General features: G+C 40.2%; 1 protein-coding gene across 2 annotated transcripts in view; it reads right to left on the bottom strand.

Annotated features, from left to right (window-relative positions):
- The window catches only part of DDX10 (DEAD-box helicase 10), a 214275-nt gene extending 204939 nt beyond the window's left edge, over window positions 1-9336 (bottom strand). The window contains exons 1-3 of one of the 2 annotated variants that reach the window (XM_074356830.1): window positions 9042-9336; window positions 1438-1498; window positions 543-673 (exon numbers count right to left, since the gene is read on the bottom strand). In XM_074356830.1, coding sequence (XP_074212931.1) covers window positions 543-673; window positions 1438-1498; window positions 9042-9227 — 378 coding nt within the window. In that variant the 5' untranslated portion in view covers window positions 9228-9336. The remainder of the gene's footprint in view (window positions 1-542; window positions 674-1437; window positions 1499-9041) is intronic. The other variant, XM_074356829.1, reaches the window with a different exon arrangement.
- Window positions 9337-21605: the final 12269 nt, after the last annotated feature.

Genomic DNA, 21605 nt, shown 5'->3' with positions numbered 1-21605 from the left:
CAGTAGGAATTAAAAATTATGAGACCAACTGTATAACAGATACAAGTGAATTCCTAAGAGGCTCTTCTGTTTTACTGCCATAAAAGGTATCAATGATCCGGAAAATTCTCAATAAATGACCTAATGTCCTTAAAGTGAGCATACTTCAGCTTTATCCTAAACAAGTGGCAAATATAATGCAAGTGGTATGTTTGCAAGGGTGAGTGCAGAAACAGCCTTCCAGGCCACCCCACTGGGCTTACTGCAGAGCAGAACCATTCTGACCTGCCACCCTGGAACACCCCACATCCTTCAGGAATGCATGGCCTGTCAAGGCACAATAATTCATTCATTCAGTAAGTTACTGAGTGCCCACCACGCGCAAGGTGCTGTGCTAGGACCTGGGGAATGCAGTGGAGAACGAGACAGACAAAGCTTGCATTCTAGCCAGGGAAACCCAACATCCAATTACTCTTTACATAATTATTTATTTCTACCTAGGCACACAGTGTTTCAAAATCATGTTAACAAAGGATCTGACCCAAAACAAACAAGCTACTTACTGGAACAAGGAAAGCCAAAGTCTTGCCAGACCCAGTTTTGGCAGCTCCGAGGACATCTTTACCTTGCAACGCCAACCCAATGGTCTGCTTCTGTATCTCAGTTACCAAACGGTACTGGGCTTCTTGCAGACCTGTCAGCAGGGAAGGGAAGAGAATGACACTTAGAGCATCCCTGTAGACTAGTACTGTGGGCCGACTTGGGAATTCAGATGTTGAGCCCCTAACCCCAGTACCCTAGAATGTAACTGTATTCTGAGCCAGGTGATTAAAGATGTGATTAAATTAAAATGAGTCCGTTAGGGTGGGTCCTAATCCAAACTGACTGATGTTCCTATAAGAAGGAAAAATTTGGACCTAAAAAGAGACACTAGGGTGTGAGTGCCCAGAAGGATAATCACTTTAAGAGGCAGCAAGAGAGCGACCATCTGTAAGCCAAGGAGAGGCCTGGGACAGATACTTCCCATCATGGCCCTCAGAGGAAACCACTCCTGCCAGACCTTCATCTTGGACTTCCAGCCTCTAGAACTATGAGAAAATAAATTTCTGTTGTTTAAGCCACCTAGTCTTGTATTTTGCTCTGGTGGTACTAGTAAATCAATACAAAAGGTGTCACATTTTTGTTCATTCTCTTGTTTATTTTAACTAATATTTTAATTATTCAGAGGCCTTGGCATCTTGTTTTTTAACTACTGTTCTTTAACCAGTCCAGAAAGAACGAGAATGACAAACTGGTAAAACTTCAAAGCATTAATACTGTTTCTTATTATAAGTTTTCATGATATCAAAATTATTTGCCAAAAAAAGATTCTTAAAGTTAAACTTTCTCTGAATTTTTTTCCATTAAAAAAAAAATCAAGAAATCCAACAACATGTCCCAAAATCACCATGTACCTACCTTTTAGGGTTTTTTTGGATAAGGGGAAATCTGAAAATCTTGTAATTTCATTTACATTTATCTGAAAAGTAAAAGGGGACTACGTCAGATAAGACAAAACAGTATACCACATAATTCATTTGTCTCATAACAAAATTATTTTTTGTCTACATTGTGCTGCCAAGCTCATCCTCGATACTGCAGGACTGAATTCAATTATCATTTCTAATTATAAACTATCATTCCTTCTGAAAAGAAATATGCCTCAAGGAAGCTGTTATCAAAAATATGTCTGTAACCATTTTCAACTGGTAAAAAAAAACCCTCATTCACTCAACCCATACACACAAACTACTACCACCTACATCCTTAACACCTCTAAAATATTAACAAGAAAATAAATCATCATCACACCAATATTAGGAAGAAAATTTACTTTCAGCCCATCCTTCAAGGAATATCAGTTTAAGAAGTAAGGGGCAAAATGGCTATAAACCACAGACCACGATGGGAATAGTTCCTTTACACACTCTGGAGAATAAACTGAAGTTAGCTGCAGAAACACATTTTGTTAGCACAAATCTTTCAAAGTTTTAACCATGGATCAGTGGCCTACGAAATCCAACCTGACAACTACTCATTTGGGGGTACACTGAAGGAGGGGTATTATTTACCAATAGCAGAGAAAGTGTCCCTGTCGCGATCTGAAGCCATAGTAAGTAACATTTTGCCCTTTAACTTTAAATTATCTAAATGTTCATTACTGATGTTCTTCATTAGCATAAACCCAATTTTCTCAATTTCACTTCGGATGCTCAGGAGAATTATTTTATTATGGATGCTGAAAGCAGGAACTGCTGCTTAGATCTGGGAATATGCTGCCAAATTATTCATGATCCACAAAAGGGGAAAGTTGCATTTGTAAGGTTCATTTATTTATATTACATTCCAGGCAATAAAGGGATGACAGCCTCTATTTCACTTTAGTCTAAACACCGTCTTTCCCAAGATTCTTAATGTAGTCCAGGCAGGGCTGTCCTCTGGCCTCAAATGCCCAAAACACAAATATTAAAACATCACCATAATCCCTACAAATCATCCCAGATAACATCGGAGAGGAGGCAGAATCAGTGTACTAGCATTAGAAGGAGAGAAGTTTATTCAAATAATATCCTGTCCTGTTAAGGAACATAAATTTGGAGGGAAGTAGTCTCCCAAATCAGCCATTAACATTAGATGTGGTCCGCCCTGCACCTGTGGTATTATCAGCTAAAAATCTGTTTTCACTGTGAATGGAATGCTTATAGAAGGAGCTAGACAGGCAACACACTCTCTAATCATCATCAAAGATACAGCCACAGGCAAAGTGGACCTTTGTTAACCTCCTAGAGGGAGAGTCTGGAAAATGGAACTGCTTCAGGACCCTACCCAGCCACTGCCACGTAGTTATACACCATATGCTCAGAAAGATGTCCCCAAAGAAAACAAAAGGACATTTTTATTCCACTGATGCTCTAGAACAAGGGTCAGCAAACTGTGGCCCACAGGCCCAATCTAATTTGCTGCCTGTTTTTGTAAACACAGTTTTACGGGAGCACAGCTACAAGCGTTCATTTACGTATTGTCTAAGTAGTTGCAACAGAGACCATGTGGCCCACAAAACCTAATATTTACTACCTGGCCCGCTACAGAAGAGGTCTGCCACCCCTGGTCTAGAAGGCGCTCAATTACAGTCCAAGGAACACTTAGAAGCCACAGCAGAAGATGGCTACGGATCCTGAAAACAAATTAAAACTCTTTCCCCTTCCCTTCATCCTTTTCTTAGGAAAAAAAAAAAAAATCCCTCAGAAAAATTATGTACCTTCTAAAATCTGTATCATCATTCTTCTGAAATCAAAGAACAGATGTTTCAGAGACGCTACTTATGAAAGACTTCCCAGCATTAGTGGAAAAGTTAGAGGAGGCAGAGGGGAGATAGAACAGCCACTCTCCTATACTTTTTCCAACTCTCTTATTTCTCACAAAAATGAATGATGCTTTTACACCGCAAAGCATGGAGGAAGGTGGGGAGGGGGGCAGTATTAAAAGCTTCCTAGAATGCTCCACCCATTGCAATCAAGAGAAGAAAAGCAATCTACCGCAAATTACACCAGACCAAAATCTGATTAAGGGGAAAAAAAGAAAAAATCAGATTAGAGGGCAGAGTTCCCATAGAACATAGCTGATTACAATGAAAATCTAAATGAATCCCAGGTGCAGAGAGCTGGAGACATTCAGCAAGCGAAAACAGCTGAACTAAAAAAAAAAAAAAAAAATAGTTCAACATTTCTCAGTAGGCTTCAATCCCCAGCTCCCATCAGCCCCTCGACAATATACACCCTACGTGGTGGCCTTAGCCACCCAGATCTCCCACTGCAGGGAGCACGGCTGACTAACAAATGCCAGCTGTCACCCCTCTAAGGCCACCACTGAAAAAGCCACAACTGCCTGCCTGGCCTGCGCCCAGTCAGTGACCGAGCACAGCAGCAGTACCCTCTCCTGCAGGACAGGGGAGTCCTCTAATGGGCAACTGAGGTTGGAGGACACCCTGTCAGCAGCTTTCGGAGCACAGTGCTGCAGCCTGAGCTCTGCCTCCCCTACCACCACCACCCCTCCCACGGCCCTCTCTCCTTTCCCTCCCTTTACCTTCACAGACACTTGTCCCTAATAAATTCCATTTCCCTTAGCCCCATCTTGGATCTGCCTCTCAGAGGATCCAAGATCTAGGCTATACCAACAGACTAGCCTCCAGACCCTTTACAGTTCAGATACACTCTCCAATTGCCCCCAGGGGCTCACCCCTGCTTCCAGATAAAGGTTTTAAACATAGCCTCTGTGTACGTTTCCTGCTGCTGCTATAACAAATAACTAGGATCAGTGGCTTAAGCCGACATAAATTTATCAACTTAAAAGTCTGGAAGTCAGAAGTCCATTTTGGCCTCACTCAGCAAAAATCAAGGTGTTGGTAGGGCTGCATTCTTTGTGGTAACTTTAGGAGAGAATCCATTTCCTTGCCTTTTCCAGCTTCTAGAGGCGCCACATTCCTCAGCTGATGGCCCCCTTCCATCTTCAAAGCCAGCCAGCCAGCCTGGATGGTCAAGTCTCTCCCTTCACAGTGCTCTGGCACTGACCCTTCTGCCTCCCTCCTCCACGTTTAAGGACCCTTGGATGATTACACCAGGTCCACTTGGATAATCCAGATCGATCACCATATTTTAAGGTCATCTGATTAGCAACCTTAATTACCCCCAGCCATGTAATTTATTCACAGGTCTGGGCATTAGGATGCTGACATCTTTAGGAGGCCATTATTCTACCTACTACAGACTCCAAAGCCATTCATAGTCCACTTCCAAGCCTCTTCTTCAAACTCACATGAAGCCAGTTCAGGAGCACCTATCACACTCCAAGAAGTATGTGCCCCCTCAAAGAACACCATGTATTTTCACATCTTTTTGTATTTCCTCACGTTGTTCCCTCCACCTACAATGTCCTTGCCAATCTTGTCTACCTGGAGAACACATCATTCAGGAACTAGCTCTGCTCATGGATACCACAAACTGCTGGACAGTTTATGCCCTACACAAAGGCATCTGGTAAAGCTAAGGCGTGGGGGCTGAAATCCAGCCCAAATTTAGCTCCACAAGCAGGCCTGAGGCTGTAACTGCCAGGAGGAAGGGTAGCGTCCCCAGAAGAAACATGTTTCTCTAAGTCATCTGGCCAGAAAGGACTCTGTACAGAATAACTTAACCTTTTCCCCCTAATTACACCATCCTCTAACTCCACAGCACTGTACATATTTACTGTTACAACATTTGTCAAAATACATCAACCCCACCCCAACTCCCTAGGGACACAGACATGTATTTTTTCCACCTATTTTTACCTTGGCCTCAACAAGTACCTGTCAAATTGTTTCAAAATGTTTCCAAATCAAACTGTTCAGTATTTCAGCAGTGAGGCTGCTGAGCACCATCTGTGTACTGTCCACTGTAATAAAACTTTTATGCACAAATTCCACCATCTGAGAAGCCATATGGTGAGGGTCTGTCCCTTTGTTACCTAGAGAATAATAAATCTGCTTTGATTGTATTCTAGTATTGCTAGCCCTGGCAATTGATTTCACACTGTTTATTTATTTCCTGACAAAATCTTAAGAAAATATTTCTAAGATTAAAAAAATTAATAAAGCAGAACAATACTTAGTGGGGAAAAAACTGCCCCTTCAACTTAGTGAAAAGACTGAGATTTAAACATTTGTGCAGTGCGGTAAAGCAGGGGGGTCTGGACTCTGGCATCAGACCTAAACTTCCTGGGGTAGAACTTTTTCACTTACTAGCTGTTTAACTTGTGCAGATTATTCAGCCTTGCTGTGTCTTAAAGTTTCCCTCACTTATATAATGGAAACAAACTCATAGAGTTGTTTCTTCTCAGAGTATGGCAAATCAACATGTATAAAAGCCTGATAAATGTAGTAATTATTATTAAAACAAAAGACCAAAAAGAATGGACCCATGTTACCAAGCAGAATAAAGCCACCTGGAAAAGGTCACCATGCACCAAACATCTAAACACCAGGGGGGTGCCTTCTCAAGGACAGGCACTGTGGGACACAAAGCAAGTGTGTCAATGGTCTAGGAGGAGAACTGACAAAGAAGTTAAACAAAGCCACTCATCACAGCCTGCTGATGGACGCTATAATAACGGCATATACAAGATGCCACAGACACACAGTCCTATCCCCACTGGGGAGGTCACAGAGAGAAGCTGGAGGTGAATCTTGGCGGATGAGTAGGGTTGGGGAGTGAGTGTTCACTGCAGGCAGTGGAAACATCAAGGAGAACGGCCAGGTCACAAGGCTGCAAGTTGTTCTCTCATGTGTGCCTACCACGTACCACCTGGTTTATTATATACATTACCTTATTTCAGCCTTACAACACTCTGGGTGGTTAATAATCTCTGTTGAGTGAAAAAACGGAGACACAAGGACATTCAGAAACTTGGCTAGTCAGCACCTGAACTGAGTGAGTTAAACCAGGTTTGTCTGACCACAAATAACTCTCTCATTGGACTAGAATATGCTGACACACTGAAGTGTCTGACCACTGTCCTGAAAGTAACTGGGAACTACTAAGAAAGGGTTTTGATCAGGCGTAAAATGATAGGATTTCATCCTGGAAAGAATCTTTTCCAGCAGCTACATGGAGGACAGATTCGAAGGCAGTAAGGCCTATGGGCCAAATCCCATCAGCCACCTGTTTTAGTAACTGAAGTCTTGCTAGAACACAACTACGCCCACTTACGCGTCTCCACAGCAGCTTTGTGTTGAGTGGTTCCACCCTCACAACATGCAAAGCTAAAACCGTTCACTATCCTGTCCTTTACAGGAAAAGTCTGCTGCCCATTGGATAAGTAGCCCAGGCAAGAGATGATGGGGCCTGAACTAAGGCAGGCAGTGGGGATGGAGAAGCATTTGAGAAATTTAAGAAGCAAAGCAGATCACTAGCGCGACTAACCCGATGAGGAATGATAAGAGGGAAGTCTCTGGGGTTTCCTCCTAGGTTTCCAACTCAGCAGTCTGCTAGATGGGGGGGCTAGGATGTGGCAGGCCAAACAGTGGTCCCCAAGTATGCCCCTATCCTAACTTCCAGAACTGTGGATGTTACCTTATGTGACAGAAGTGACTTTGCACAGTGGTTAAAGATCTTGAGATGGGGAGATTATCCTCAATCATCTGGATAGGCCCTAAATGTGATCAAACGCATCCTTGCAAAAAAAAAAAAGGGCAGTGGTAGATGTGACACAGAACAGGAGAAGGCAATGTGTCCATGGAGGCAGGGACTGGAGTGGTGCAGCCACAAGCCAAGGAACACAAACAGCCACCAGAAGCTAGAAGACGCAGGAAACAGAATTTCCCCTAGAGCCTCCAAACGGTGTGTGGCCCTACTGACACCTTGATTTCAGCCCAGTGAAACTGATTTTAGACTTCTGCCTTCCAGAACTGTGAGAGAATAAATTTCTCTTGCTTTTAAGACACCAAGTTTGTGGTAATTTGCAGTGGTGGCAATACGGAAATAACATACAAGACTGCGAATTCAGGAGAAAAAGATAACAAACTCAGTTTTGGGTTTATGGCATTAAAGGTATTCTATGACACAGTTGGAGAAAGACATCCAGCACAGTTAATTTAAAAAGGTGGGGGGGGGCGATATGAACTCAGAAGAGCTCTGCGTAGACTACAAGGAGGAGTCACAGGAATAAACCTTGGGATTACACGAGAGAAGAGAGCAGAGTGAGAAGCAGCGATAAAGAGGAGTCCAAAATGCGATCTAACAGCAATTTACCTCACAAAGGCTTCTTGCGGTGCTGTGTATACAGCAGTCATAGTAATAATATAACAGGTAAGATTCAGAATATTTATGTGTCAGGCATTGTACAGAATACTTTACATGGATTCTTATTAACTGCCCATAACTTATAAGGTACATATTATTATGCCTTTTAAAGACAAGAAAAGGGAAGCAAAGTAACTTGCCCAAAGTAACTCATCTGACGAGCAAAAGCCAGGATCAAATCATCATCTTAATTTACAAGCCCAAAACAAACTCTACGCTCTACCTAATGTTACTTTTGATCTAAGCGTTGTTTAAAGGAAAGCTATACCAGAAAGACACATGATGACTTTAACTTCAGATATGCTCCACATGTTAAGTCCCTGATTACACTGCACTGGAAGGGGGCAATCAGTGAGAGGCTGCGTGAGGTGGGTGAAGGCCAACAGACGTGGAATTTAGAGGGAAGGAAGAGAAGGGGTAGTGGAAGCCCCAAGGAGCCTGAGCAAGGAAGAGATCAAGAAGTCAAAATGAAAACTACAGGGACACTCATCTGGGAGCATCAGCTACACTGTGGGACAATAGGTACTAGAAATAGACCAGGAGTCCTGCTTTTCTATGGCAGTTTTTGGATGGGGACATGAAACAGAAAATGAAATGAGCACAGGAAGGATGGGCCATGTTGAGGGATGCAAGTCTGGCACAACGGTTAAAAACACAGGCTTTGGAATCAGAAAGACATGAATCTAGGTTCCAATTCCACACCACCTACTAAATGTAAGCGCTAAGGACAAGTTTCTTATCCTCTGGGGGCCTCAATGTTCTCTATCTGTAAAATGGGAATGAGACCCCATACCTCAGATCAAGTCAAATAATTAACATAAAGCACGGGACAAGTTACTTAAAATGTAGGTGTCATTATTTACCACTACTGTCGTTAGTATTATTTTTGTAAATATCACTGTACGTAGAGCAATTAATCTCCCTATGCTTAAGTACCACCGCGTTTCCATCATTTTATCAGGAGCAGTGTGGTGAGCACAACAGCAGCCCGGAGGTCGGGGGGCCCGGGCTGCGGCACCCAGCAGACCACCTGTGGCCTCCCCTGGCCCCCGGAGGCACCTCTCACCCCGCCCCCTCCTCCGGGACTAACGGCGGGCTCCCCAGGCAGGGTCCCAGGGACAGGTCGGCCGCCTTCCCCGCGCTGCCCCGCGGCCGGCCCGGCCCGCGCCCCCTCCCCGGCGCCGGCCTCACCTTCTCGTAGTTCTGCATGAGGCGGCTGATCACCTCGCGCTCGACCTGCCACTCGGGCTTCTTCAGCTGCTTCCTCAACTGCTTCTTTTGGCTCTGCTTATGTCTGTGTTTCTTCTTCCAACGATTGAAGCTCCGCACGGGGTCGGGCCGAGCTCCCGGATCCCTACTGTCTGTAGTTTTGCCCATCGCGGCGGAGGCGGCGGCGGCGACAGCCCAGACACGAGACGCTCAGCACAGGCTGAGGTACGGCTCTGAGAGGACGCGGAACCAGCGTGGGGAGAGAGGCCGACGGCGCGTGCGCAAACCAGGGGCCCGCCCCCGGGCTTTTGAAACCGGGGCACGCGCGGGTGACGGCTGGAAAAACCGGGCGGTGATTGGCTACCTGGAATCCGCATGGCGGAGCGGAGCAGTCGCGGGGAATCGGAGGCGGTGCAATCCGAGGAAGAGGGCGGGCCTTGAGCGGCTCCCCCGGCACGCCGGCTCTTTAAATGGGCGCATGCGCACTGCTTGCTGTTAGTATGGTGACATCATACAGCTTCACGCTTAGTGGCTGTTACTTTGCCCTGGGTTTTCCTTGGCAAACCGCGCGCTAACACCACAGACGTAAGACACACACACACAAACACACACACACACACACACACACACACACACACACACACACACACACACACACTCAGTGAATTATAGTTGTGATCCTCGTTTTGCATATTTTATCCCAGGGAGCCGAATGATTTGCCTAAAAATCAAACAGCTAGTTAATAACTTCTGATTTCCATCTACTGCAGGGTACGTCCCTAGGAATTAAAAAATGAACATTTTGTATTCTTCGAATGTTCTTCTGGGTTTTCCCTTTTTTTCTAGCCCCTCAGACTAGCTGCTGCAGCAGGAAACTGGAGCAGAGTCAAATTAAATTTGCCTTAAAAATGCTATTATAAAGACAAAATAATCAGTAAAAATAGGAATTAAAAGTTACTTGCAAGATGGCCATTTAAGTGAATTGGCTTTCACTGAAATGGTTTTTCCGGTACGTTTACCTAGAGCACTGATACACTCTAGGCGGGTGGGGGCAGAGCTGTGCCAAGGGAAACAGGGAGATTAAGTTCAAAAGTTCACCTGCGGAGTGTTTGGGCCCTCAAATTGCCTTTCCAACTCCACGTAGCCAGATGACTCCCCCAACCACATGCTCATTCCCCAAACACAAGATGGTGAGCGTAGGTGGCAGGAGGTAAACTGGAGAATCTCCAAACTCAAGAGTCACTAGATGTGGTAGAGAGTAAAGCTCAGTAAGGGAAAGGGGGGTATAAAAAAGTACATATACATCCACTAAAAGTTAAAAATAGAACTACCACAAGATCCAGCAACTCTACGTCTAGATATATACACAAAAGAATTGAAAGCAGGGTCTGGAAAAGCCCCACACTCCCATGTTCATAGCAGCATTAGTCGCAGTAGCCAAAAGGGGAGAGCAACCCAAGTGTCCATCCACAAATGGTGGATAAACAAAATGTCGCATATGCATATGATGGAATATTATTCAGCCTTAAGAAGGAAGGAAATCCTGACAATGCTACAAATGGATGATCCTTGAAGACTTCACGCTAAGTGAAATAAGCCAGTCACAAAAAGACAAATACCATATGATGTTACTTACACGAGGTCACTAGAGTACTCAGATCTGTAGAGATGGACAGTAGAATGGTGGTTGCCAGGGGGTGGGGAGCAGGGAAATGGGGAATTGTTGTTTAGAGGGTATAGAGTTTCAGTTTTGTAAGATGGAAAGAGTTCTGGAGGTTGGTTGCACAACAATATGAATGTACTTAATGCCACTGAACTATGCACTTGAAAATGGTTTAAATGGCAAATTTTATGTATATTTTACAATTTTTAATTGTTTTAAATATATATACAGAAGGATGAGGCCCTCAGCTCTGTCTCACTTTTCTCCTGAAGCTGAGGGAGCTAAGCATTAACGTGCCTCAGGCAAAAACCTGGACCATTCACCTCTCAGAAGGCTGAGTGGCACAAGAGAAAGACCTGGGTATGATGATATTAAGGCAGAAGCCAAAGAAATGGCAGGTCATGAACCTCCCCCAGCTCTTCAGTAAAACCTACCAATTAATAAGCCCTTCCAAACACCTGTTTTTAATATGAAGCCTTACTCAAATAAGAAGGAATAAGCAAACATTTGAGGAAATCCTTTAACTAAAAGGTTGGAAGCTAAAACTAATAAACCAGAGATTTGCAGAGAGCAAATCTTCAAAAAATCATTGTTATTATTTTTAGAAAGGTAAGACACAGTATCCATGAATACGAACAGAAACTATTCAGAGTATGAAGTAGATCCCTTAACTGAAATACTTTTGTTCATTATATAAATCAAGTTTCAATATAAAATAAGAAAATTCAAGGCTCCATCACAATAAAGAACTCAATACCACATTCCAAAGTCATTAGGATTTAATGATTTGTAATAAAAATAGTTCACATCCTGATTGCATAAAATGGCATTTTTATGATGGTTTCAAAGCTTATTTGCTCCAAAACCTGTTTTCTGTAGAAATGACACCAGATGGGCTTTCAGTTGCGACATTGAGGACATTAAATTTTTGTTAATACCTTTTAATTTTGAGATGCCACATTCTCCACTACCAACCAATAATCAGAAGGCTCCGAAAGGGCTGAAAAGGATTTGCAAATGTGCCCGGTAACTATTGCTACAAATGCAGGCACAACTTCAGTGAGGGCAGGGGCTTGACTAAAAGTTAGAGGGTGGAGGATGGATTAGTTCCTCATACATTGATCTCCCACTGAATATGATTCATCATTAGTTTCTATTGTAATTTTTACATAGTTGTGGTTGTTTATCATCAAAACTCTTCAAATTATGTATGTCTCTAAAATAGTGAAAAGACCATTACATACTTTCTGTACTTTGAAACTGTTTTTTAAAGAGTATCTTGTTTGAGAAGGTGTAGAAGCAATGATACCCCAGTAGTAATGAGCACAACTGTTACCCAGATCTTGGTCTATAAACACCATTTTTTCCAATCAAATGGACCCGAGCTCTTTGGAGAAATGCCTAATTTCAGGGCTGGGGCAGAGGAAGTACGGAATGAGCCTGGAATGTCTTGGGGTGCCAGAAAATTTTTAAAAAGAGCTCACAGAATGATGTAAATGGAGGGCACAGGTCTAGTTATTGACCTGGGTGCTAGTCACAAGAATATCTGCCCCATAATACTTCCCAGGCTCTGTACTTGTGTTGTTTTCTGTAGGTATGTTCTATTTTCAATAAAAATGATTTAAAATATAAAATGTCCACACCAAAAGAGTCGTGCCAAAACAGTGCTGAAAAAAATACATTTAAACATAAGTGTTTTCAAAACTATACCTTTGGCTAGCATTCTAAACTTTACCTAGATAATTGATCTTTTAAAATATCAATAATTTATAAAAAGACCACTGCTTATTGCCTCTAATTGAGTTTTAGTAACAGGGTGGCCTCAACTGGGCTTTCATAGCATATATTTTATAATGATTTGAAAATTAGTATTTTAATACCCTTCCATGTTTTGATGGACTAAAAGGTAGACATACAGTCCTTGGATGATATAAAAACTTCAATAGAGGGGGAGGGTATAGCTCCGTGGTAAAGTGTGTGCTTAGCGTGCAGGAGGTCCTGGGTTCAATCCCCAGTACCTCCATCAAAAATAAATAAATCTCATACCCCCTAAAAAAAGCAACAACAACAATAAAAACTTCAATAATCATATGTGTATATAGTTACGTATAGAGAGAGATATCCAAAAAGGAAGATTTTAGCTATATTTTTCACTGTTGTATTTAAAGAAGGTACAACAGGAATATGGGATGGTCTAGAATTTCTTTTTGAGAATCTCCCTGTCAAAATCCATTTGGTTTTTCATGTGCAAAATTGTGGCACTATCATTATCTCTGACTTTCAAACTATTAATAACAATAGTAGTAGTAATCTATTATTAATAATAACAATATAATATAATAATAATAGATTACTACTAAAATTATTACTGTTTGAACTAGATTTAAGTTTTCCAGATATCAATCTATGAACCATCAGGTATTTTTTTCTTGAGTAGAGATCATTTTCAAAGCGTTTTTTAATCATCTTCACCTCAAAACTATAGTGATTCTAACTTTAGTCAGGTAGCATTTTTTTTTTCACTGTCACAATTTGTACATTGCTGTCAGAAGCTTTTCTGGCATCTACTTTGAATTCAGTCTTCAGGGAAGCTTTTATTGCTTTTGCTTTGGCCAACACGCTCTCATAATGGAGAGCATCATCCTCGATCACAAAGATTTTTTCTTCTCATAAGATTTTGGATTCTGTCCTGTGTTTAGAAGTCCGCTAAATATGAAGATCTGATCATTCTCCAGTTGTCATTTGCTGACCAAAATCTATGTTCATGTATAGAAAGAGTGGATTTTAGAAATCCAAAAATCTAAGGATAATTGTTGTCTGTTCTACGTGTGTCCTATGCAGGTTATAACCAAAAGTAATTGAACAATGTTTAGCATATCTTGCTTCATTCAAATTATTTCATTTAATGTGTCTGCTATTGTGTTGATTACCAGGTTTTATGTTTTGCCCTATAAATTGAGTCTCTCTTCCACAGCACCAATAGTTACATACATACTTTTCAAGTCCAATTCCAATTTTGGAAAGGTAACCCTTTGCTGATGTGCTTTTTCATTCGCTTTATCATTTCCAAGGACATGTGATAAATGTCAGTCTCTGTACCCCTTTGCATTCTGAACTTGATTTTTTTCATGCATTGATAGTTTTTAATAAAAACTGAATTCTTCAGGGTACAATAAACAGAATCTAGAAAGTTTTCACTGTTTTGAGTTTGTATTTTTTCTAAGTTTTCAAAGCTTCTGTACTTTTTTTTTTTTAAATTCTAGATTTCTTGTTTTTGGTAGATAATTTCCAATAAGAATGACCTATTCTTTAATATTCAAGTTACATGGCCATGTACCTGAATTGGGAGAAAACACATGTGATACAAATGTACATTTGATTTATTTTCTCTTTCAGTTTTTACTTAAACTCATCTGTCTTGGTTGACATGGAGGTTAAGTAAATTACCACCCTGTTATCTGTTTCACAGTCTGATGAGTTTACTATTTTTTTCCAGCATTCCCTATATTATCTCCAAAAATATGTATTCAATTAATCAAATAATATTTTTTCACTTTCCTCCATAATAGCTTCCTCTTTTTAGTTTTCTGGTTTGGTTAATTTTTTAAATTATGTTTCTGATGGCTAGTAAGAAATTATGTAAGAGGTTTGTGTTTTATCTCAAAATTTGTGAAAATCTGAAATAATATATACCCAAAAAAGCTGGTAAATTTTAACATTGATTATTTTTGCCTAAAGACATTTTATAAGAAAGAGGAAACGTGCTCTTTTATAATCACCTAATAATTACCTAGGAATGCCTTTTTTATTGTGATATAATATGTAATTTAGGAATCTTATTTATTTTTACTGTAGAATCAGAGAATATTCCCCTCCCCCCCTTTTTAAAACAGATCTGATAGTTTTAACAAAAAGCAAATGTTGGCAAGGATGTGGAGAAAAGGGAATCCTCTTACACTGTTGGTGGGAATGTAAATTGGTGCAGCCACTCTGGAAAACAGTATGGAGGTTTCTCAGGAAACTAAAAATAGAACTAACATATGACCCAGCAATTTCACTCCTAGGTATTTGTCTAAAAAAAAACCCACTAATTTGAAAAGATACATGCACCCCAATGTTCACAGCAGAATTGCCAAGGTATGGAAGCAATCTAAGTATCCATCAACAGATGACTGGATAAAGAAGATGTGGTATGCATATACAATGGAATACTATTCAGCCATAAAAAGAATGCAATTTTGCCATGCAGCAACATGGATGAATGTAGAGGACATTATGCTAAGTGAAATAAGAGAAAGACAAATGTTGTATGATGTCACTTATATGTGAAATCTAAAAAAACCCAACAAACTAGTGACTATAACAAAAAAGAAACAAACTCACACATACAGAGAAGAAACTTGTGGTTACCAGTGGGGAGAGAGAAGAGGGGGTAAAATAGTGTTAGAGGATTAAAAGTTACAAACTATTAGGTATACAATAAGCTAAAAGGATATTTTGTACAACACTGGGAATATAGCCAATATTTTATAATAACTGTAAATGGAGTATAACCTTTAAAAATTGTGAATCACTATATTATACACCTATAGTTTATATAATACTGTACATCAACTATCCTTCAAAAAAAAGACTCCGATATTTTTACTAAGTCATGTTTTAGAGTTAACTGCTACTGGTTAATTTTTTTCCAGGCACACAACAGACCTCTTCAATGATGATTCTTTAAGTTTTCCTGTTCTCTACACTGTAACTGCCTCTTTACATTGTTACTGAAATTTAATATTATTAAATTTCAAGAGAGTTCAACAAGATCTGAATAACTTGGCCTAAAGAAGCTAACAGATGAGCCACCCAAGTTCTTGTGTCACACAAAAATGGCAAATAATTTCTGGTAAATCAATTCCACCGTATATCAATTTTTTTATTGGAAAGGAAATTAATCACACTACAACAAAGCATATGTTTATTCAAATAAAGAAATCCTCTTTGTTTCTTTATGCCTTATCAATATTATCAGCTTGAAGTCATTCTTAGGATATAATACCTCTGTAGAATTTCAGAGGTTGCAGCTTGGTTTGGTTCCATCTTTTTAAACTCACATCCTCTAAAACTTGGCAGGGCCAACGTGCAGCCACCTTAATTCCAGAGTGCAGGTAAGCTCTCTGAAATTTTCAACAACAAAAATTCATTTGCCTAATTGGCTAGTACACATAAACTAGAAGGCCCAGAGGTTCTAGCCCGCCCCAGCTGTTGTGTTGCTAACTACTGCCAGGAATCATGAATCAATTAGTTTGTCTATGCATATATTTGTTTATTCATTTATCTAACTTTTTGTGGGTTCCCATAGTGTACTAGACATTGTTAAGCCTCAAGATTACAAAAATGAACAAGAAATTCCCCTGGCCTCAAGGAGTTTATAACTTGGTATGATAGTCTCCAAAGTCAGCTTCCTGAGAATCACACAGGGAGTTTTTTTTTTTAGTAGTATGTCCTCAGCTTTACCCAGAAATATTCTGATGCTGCAAGTATGAAACAGAAACTAGGCAATCTGATGTGATCAGCCAAACCAACCAGTTTGCACACTGCCTTTTGGGAACCTCTGGCCTAATAGATTATAATTAATCATAATAATTGAAGCTGATTATAATGAATTATATAATTTGCATCAGTTCCAGTTTAATGCCACTGAAATTACACCATAATAAAACTATGAAAGATTAACATATGAAAAGAAAATAGTAATGAATAGTCTCCATATGCCCTTGATTCACATCGAACCATAGATAATACTAATTAGTCTAACAAAACCATCTCCACTCATGAACGTTATCACTAAAAATTACTGTGGCTGTAAAACGGAAGGATTCTGACAAGGAGGTCTACTAGTAAAAATACTTGGAAACTCCTTCTCTAAGCATTTGTCTAAGAAAAACTAAACACGTATCTCATTTTTCACTTAGGGGGAATTAAGGACTTGCAGTTAGTTCTTTTTAGTTGGTAACGGCCAGCAGGTGGCAGTCTAGGATCAGGTGCTATCTTCCCCTTGGGGTTAGACAGAATTCAATCTGTTTTTATGGCCACCAAGTGTTACCAAGTTCAAACTCGTTCTACTCGCACACGAGAGAAGACGGGGCAAGGAATAGAGACATTATTAGGAAAGCCAGCAGATGGAGGAGATGGGGGACTAATGTCCTGGAGAACCCCGAGTCAAAATTTAGGCTCCTTTTATACTAAAAAAGAGTGTATGTGGTTTTGTTGCAAGCTTCTTGGTGTCAGAATCCTCTGTTCTTGCAGCTGTCCACATAGGTCAGATCATGGTGTCCCTGTACACCTCCAACAAAACAAATGTTATTTTCTATTCTGCAACTTTTTATCTTTATATGAATGGGAAAGTGTTATACCCTTAAAGGTCAGAGCCTTGAGACTAGGCTTTGTTGTATATTTCAGGCTCTAAGCAACATTCTTTTACAGAAGATACAGACAGAACCAGCATGACTAGGCACAGGAAACAGAGCACAGAGTTAGAGCCAAAGGAACAGATCTAATACAGAGTCAGATTTGTTCTTTCCTGTTACACGAGTAGTTGGTTTTCTGGTCAGTTTAACTACCTTGTAACATGGTCTACAATTACTATTCCTCAAATTCTCTGGTGTATTTTTAAATTTTTTCTCCCATCATGTTTTGTTTTGTTTTGTTTTGTTTTTCAATGAAAAGTAACTGCCAACACTTATTAGCCATTGAGTAAGCATTGCTAGATTCATAACATACATTATCTCTAAGCCTTATGCATCCCATTTTTCTAGATGAGATAAATGAAGCTAAGAAAGATTAAATGATATGCCCTGGGTCACTGACCTAGTAAATGACAGCACTGGGATTATACTCCAGTTTGTGTCACTGAAAACAATTTATAATTTCCATCACTGAACACCTTTCATCTATCTTGTCCCAAGAAGAACTGAGATCTTTACAAATAGTAGTTTATCTTCACCTGGAGCTAATCTTATTATTTCTAACATGAAACTGAGTTTGGTTGTTTGACATTATTTTAAATCTAATTGTCCACTACTTACGTACTATTTTCATATATCTCTATGTCTTGCATAGATTAAATAAGAATCTTTATTAGGAGATTAGCAGTTCAGCTCTGATCTGTAAAGTGCTTGGGCAGGGTCACTCCCATCCTTACAACAACAACAAAAAACTAGACAAAGTGAAAATCAATTACACTTTTTGGACCCATCAGAAAACTGAGTTTGCAGGGTATACTGCCACTCTGCAATCTGGGAAAACAGGCAAATCCAAAAGACGCACGCGCAGCCAAGATCGGCTTACCCAAAGCAGAAGCTGCTGGAGCCATAAACTGGTAGGAATACTTAGATCATAATTTTGGTGAATTTCTGGAGTCTGAGTGAAGATTAGCATGAGTGGAGCCACAGTCTCAGGTCAGGGGACAGGGGAGGTGGCCCAGTCCCACTGGGTTCTCAAGGTAAAGATCTGAGGAAAATGCCCTGTGGCTCTGGCCAGGGTGAGGAGAAGAGTAATTATTATGAAATATTCCCAAAGGCCTACTCTCCAGGGGAAACAACTTTATCAGAGCCTTGTTCCTGTGATAGGAAAGAAGAAATCTGACTCCACATTAGATCTGCTCCTTTGGCTTTAACCCTGTGCCCTCTTTCCTATGCTTAGTCTTGCTGGCTCTGCACCTTTTGTGAAACAGTGTTGACTTTAGCCTGAAATATCCAGGAAAGCCTATTTTCAAGGCTCTGACCTTTAAGGATATTAACACTTTTGCACTTATATAAAGATAACAAGTTGCAGAATAGAAAATAACATTTGTTGGTCAGAGGTTTACAGGGACACCATGACTTGACCCACTTGGACAGCTATAAGATCAAAGAACTCCTACAGCAAGAAGTTTGCAACAATCAACCACACCTTTTGAGTATAAAAGGAGCCTGAATTCTGACTTGGGGAAGATGGCTCTCCAAGACATTACTCTGCCATCTTCTCGGTCTGCGGGCTTTCCAAATAAAGTCGCTATTCCTTGCCCCAACACCTCCCCTCCCAATTTATTGGCCTGTCGTGCAGCAAGCAGAACAAGTTTGGACCTGATAACAATTGTTTGAGGTTTATTACTGGATCTGAATCATCTAACCTTAATTCTGGTAACTGTAAAACTGTTATGTTATGGGTAAGGCTAGGGAAAGGGAAGCTTGGTGCCGTTACAGATGGAACAGGCTTCTTGGACAAAACAATAAATAAACAGGAGACTCTAAAGCAGGTCTAATGGATGAAAGGAAAACAGAACCATAAGTAATATAAGAGAAAACCTAAATAAAACCCTAGTCAACTCACCAGTAAGATATCCGTAGGATATTTTCAGCATGTTGATTGGCTGGGATGTGAGGAGTGAATTTGGAGGGAGGGGGGCTGTATTGTGAAATGGAGAATGTTGTAGTATCGATACAATAAATAATTAACAAATTAGTGATAAATTATGTGAATTTAAGTCAAGATCCCTAAGATACGGAATGGCGACATCGCCTCACTAACTCCAGGAAATCGTTGTGTGCCTTTTCTGGAGACTAAATTATGTTGTCAGAAAACCACAGCAGAAGAAATAACCATTAATTCAAAGACAACAGTTTATCCAAAGACCAGGTGGCTTGTGGTCTGGAAGGTGTGGCCCTGAGTGGGTTGATTTTCCTAGTTTTCAGTGGAAAGTGCCACATACCCCTCCCATAAAATAAAAAAAAAAAGATGTGCCTTCTTTATCATGCAAACATGTCTGCTAATCTTAGCTGTAGAAGAAATAAAGCGTATTTCCTGATTTTTCATTTTCATAAAATCCTTCCAAAATCCATAGTCATATAGTAAAATTTCTGCATTTTGAATTCCAATTTAAGAAAGCACTTATTAAGCAACTACTCCATGTTAAATTTGTCTTAGGCACCACCAGTGATATAAAATTAAAGGCAAAATTTTTGCCCACAGGAATTCAAGTTTACCAGATTGAAAACTATGTTTTTTAAAAAATTGTTTAACTATGTATTAAGGAATATGTACAAGGTGCCATGGGAACATAATCTAAGCTAGACTTAGGGAATCATCCTGAGAGGAGATAATGATGGAACAGAATCTTGAGGTAGAGGTTAGCCTCTAAAAGAACAAGTATGGAGAAAAGAGGAAAGACTAAGGAAATTGCATGGTCAAAGCCATAGTAGTAAGAATGAAGGGGATGAGATCCTGTTCTCTTTTTTTCTTTTCTTTTCCTTAGTTTGTTTGCTTGTTTTAACATTTTTTTTTTACTGAGTTATAGTCATTTTACAATGTTGTGTCAAATTCTAATATAGAGCACAATTTTTCAGTTATACATGAACATACATATATTCATTGTCACTTTTTTTTTTTTGCTGTGAGCTACCACAAGATCTTGTACATATTTCCCTGTGCTATACAGTATAATCTTGTTTATCAGTTCTACATTTGAAATCCCAGTCTGTCCCTTCCCACTCCCCACCCCCTTGGCAACCACAAGTTTGTATTCTATGTCTGAGTGTTTCTGTTTTGTATTTATGTTTGTTTATTTGTTTGTTTTTTTAGATTCCACATATGAGCGATCTCATATGGTATTTTTCTTTCTCTTTCTGGCTTACTTCACTTAGAATGACATTCTCCAGGGACATCCATGTTGCTGCAAATGGCATTATATTGTCATTTTTATGGCTCAATAGTATTCCATTGTATAAATATACCACAGCTTCTTTATCCAGTCATCTGTTAATGGACATTTAGGCTGCTTCGATGTCTTGGCTATTGTATATAGTGCTGCTATGATTCTGTTATTGTTATAATGAAGCAGGTAACAAATCAGCCACTTCCACTGAAGAGACAACTAGATGAGGGGATATATGATATTGGACAGCTCCCAACACAGTAAGATCTATTTAAGGGGCTCAGATATGAAAGAGAAGAAAAGCTTATCGAAGTCAGCCCATTATTCTGTGTGCTACTTTTCCTCTTGGGGCATTTGCTGATTTTTAAGCTTTTCAAGAGAAAGGCTGAGAAGCAGGGCAGAGGGTTGCGACTAAGAGACAGAGAAGTGAATGCGGTTTCCAGCAATTTCATGGAGCTAGGGAGATAAAAACTGGGGTTCAAGTTTGCCAGTCAGGACTTAAAGTCACCAAAATCTGAGTAAGAAGAGGGAAGGGAAGTAAACAAAAGTGATCCTGACATTCAGCAGGAGTTTCTCTTAAAGGTATCAGTGAATACATTTCAATAGACCAAGAAGCTAAATCCAAGACAGCTGAAAAGCTGACTAGAGCTCTTACTGTCTTATGATAATTCTCAGGATCTCTGAGAGGGCCAATAAGCTAGGTTTGAATGCTACATCACTAAGAACCAAGAAGACTGGCCAGCCATGCCACAGAACTATTCTAGTGGAAAATCACTGCCACCAATGCCTGGCACTTTGACACTCATGATACAAAGACTCAATGCCAGAAAATACACTGTAGCCATCCCCAGAAGAGCCAGATACCTTTGACACAAGGCTTCAATAAGACCCAAACTCCCTACACAAGTCGATCAAATTGATCAAATAGAACACAGGAAAGGAGAGGGGGAAGGCTTAAAAAGCAAGTGGACTTCAGTTCCCAGTGTAATAGTCAGCTATATGCATAGAACTCAGACCTCTGAGTAAGGGCCATTTCTTGGTTGATAAGGGTACCTTTGAGGGGATTGAATGAGGCTGATTCTGCAAACACGGAAGAAAAAAACTACAAACTGAATTCAACTACTGTTAATAGAATGAAATGCCAGTGCTGAGGTGAAGAAGGGAGGCTAGAATGCTTCTAATGGGATTGAGAGCCAACTGG

The sequence above is a fragment of the Camelus bactrianus genome, chromosome 33 (genome assembly GCF_048773025.1).
Source record: "Camelus bactrianus isolate YW-2024 breed Bactrian camel chromosome 33, ASM4877302v1, whole genome shotgun sequence".
Classification (NCBI taxonomy): domain Eukaryota; kingdom Metazoa; phylum Chordata; class Mammalia; order Artiodactyla; family Camelidae; genus Camelus; species Camelus bactrianus.
Note: the sequence above shows the minus strand (reverse complement) of the source record. Positions and strands in the feature narration are given on the sequence as shown.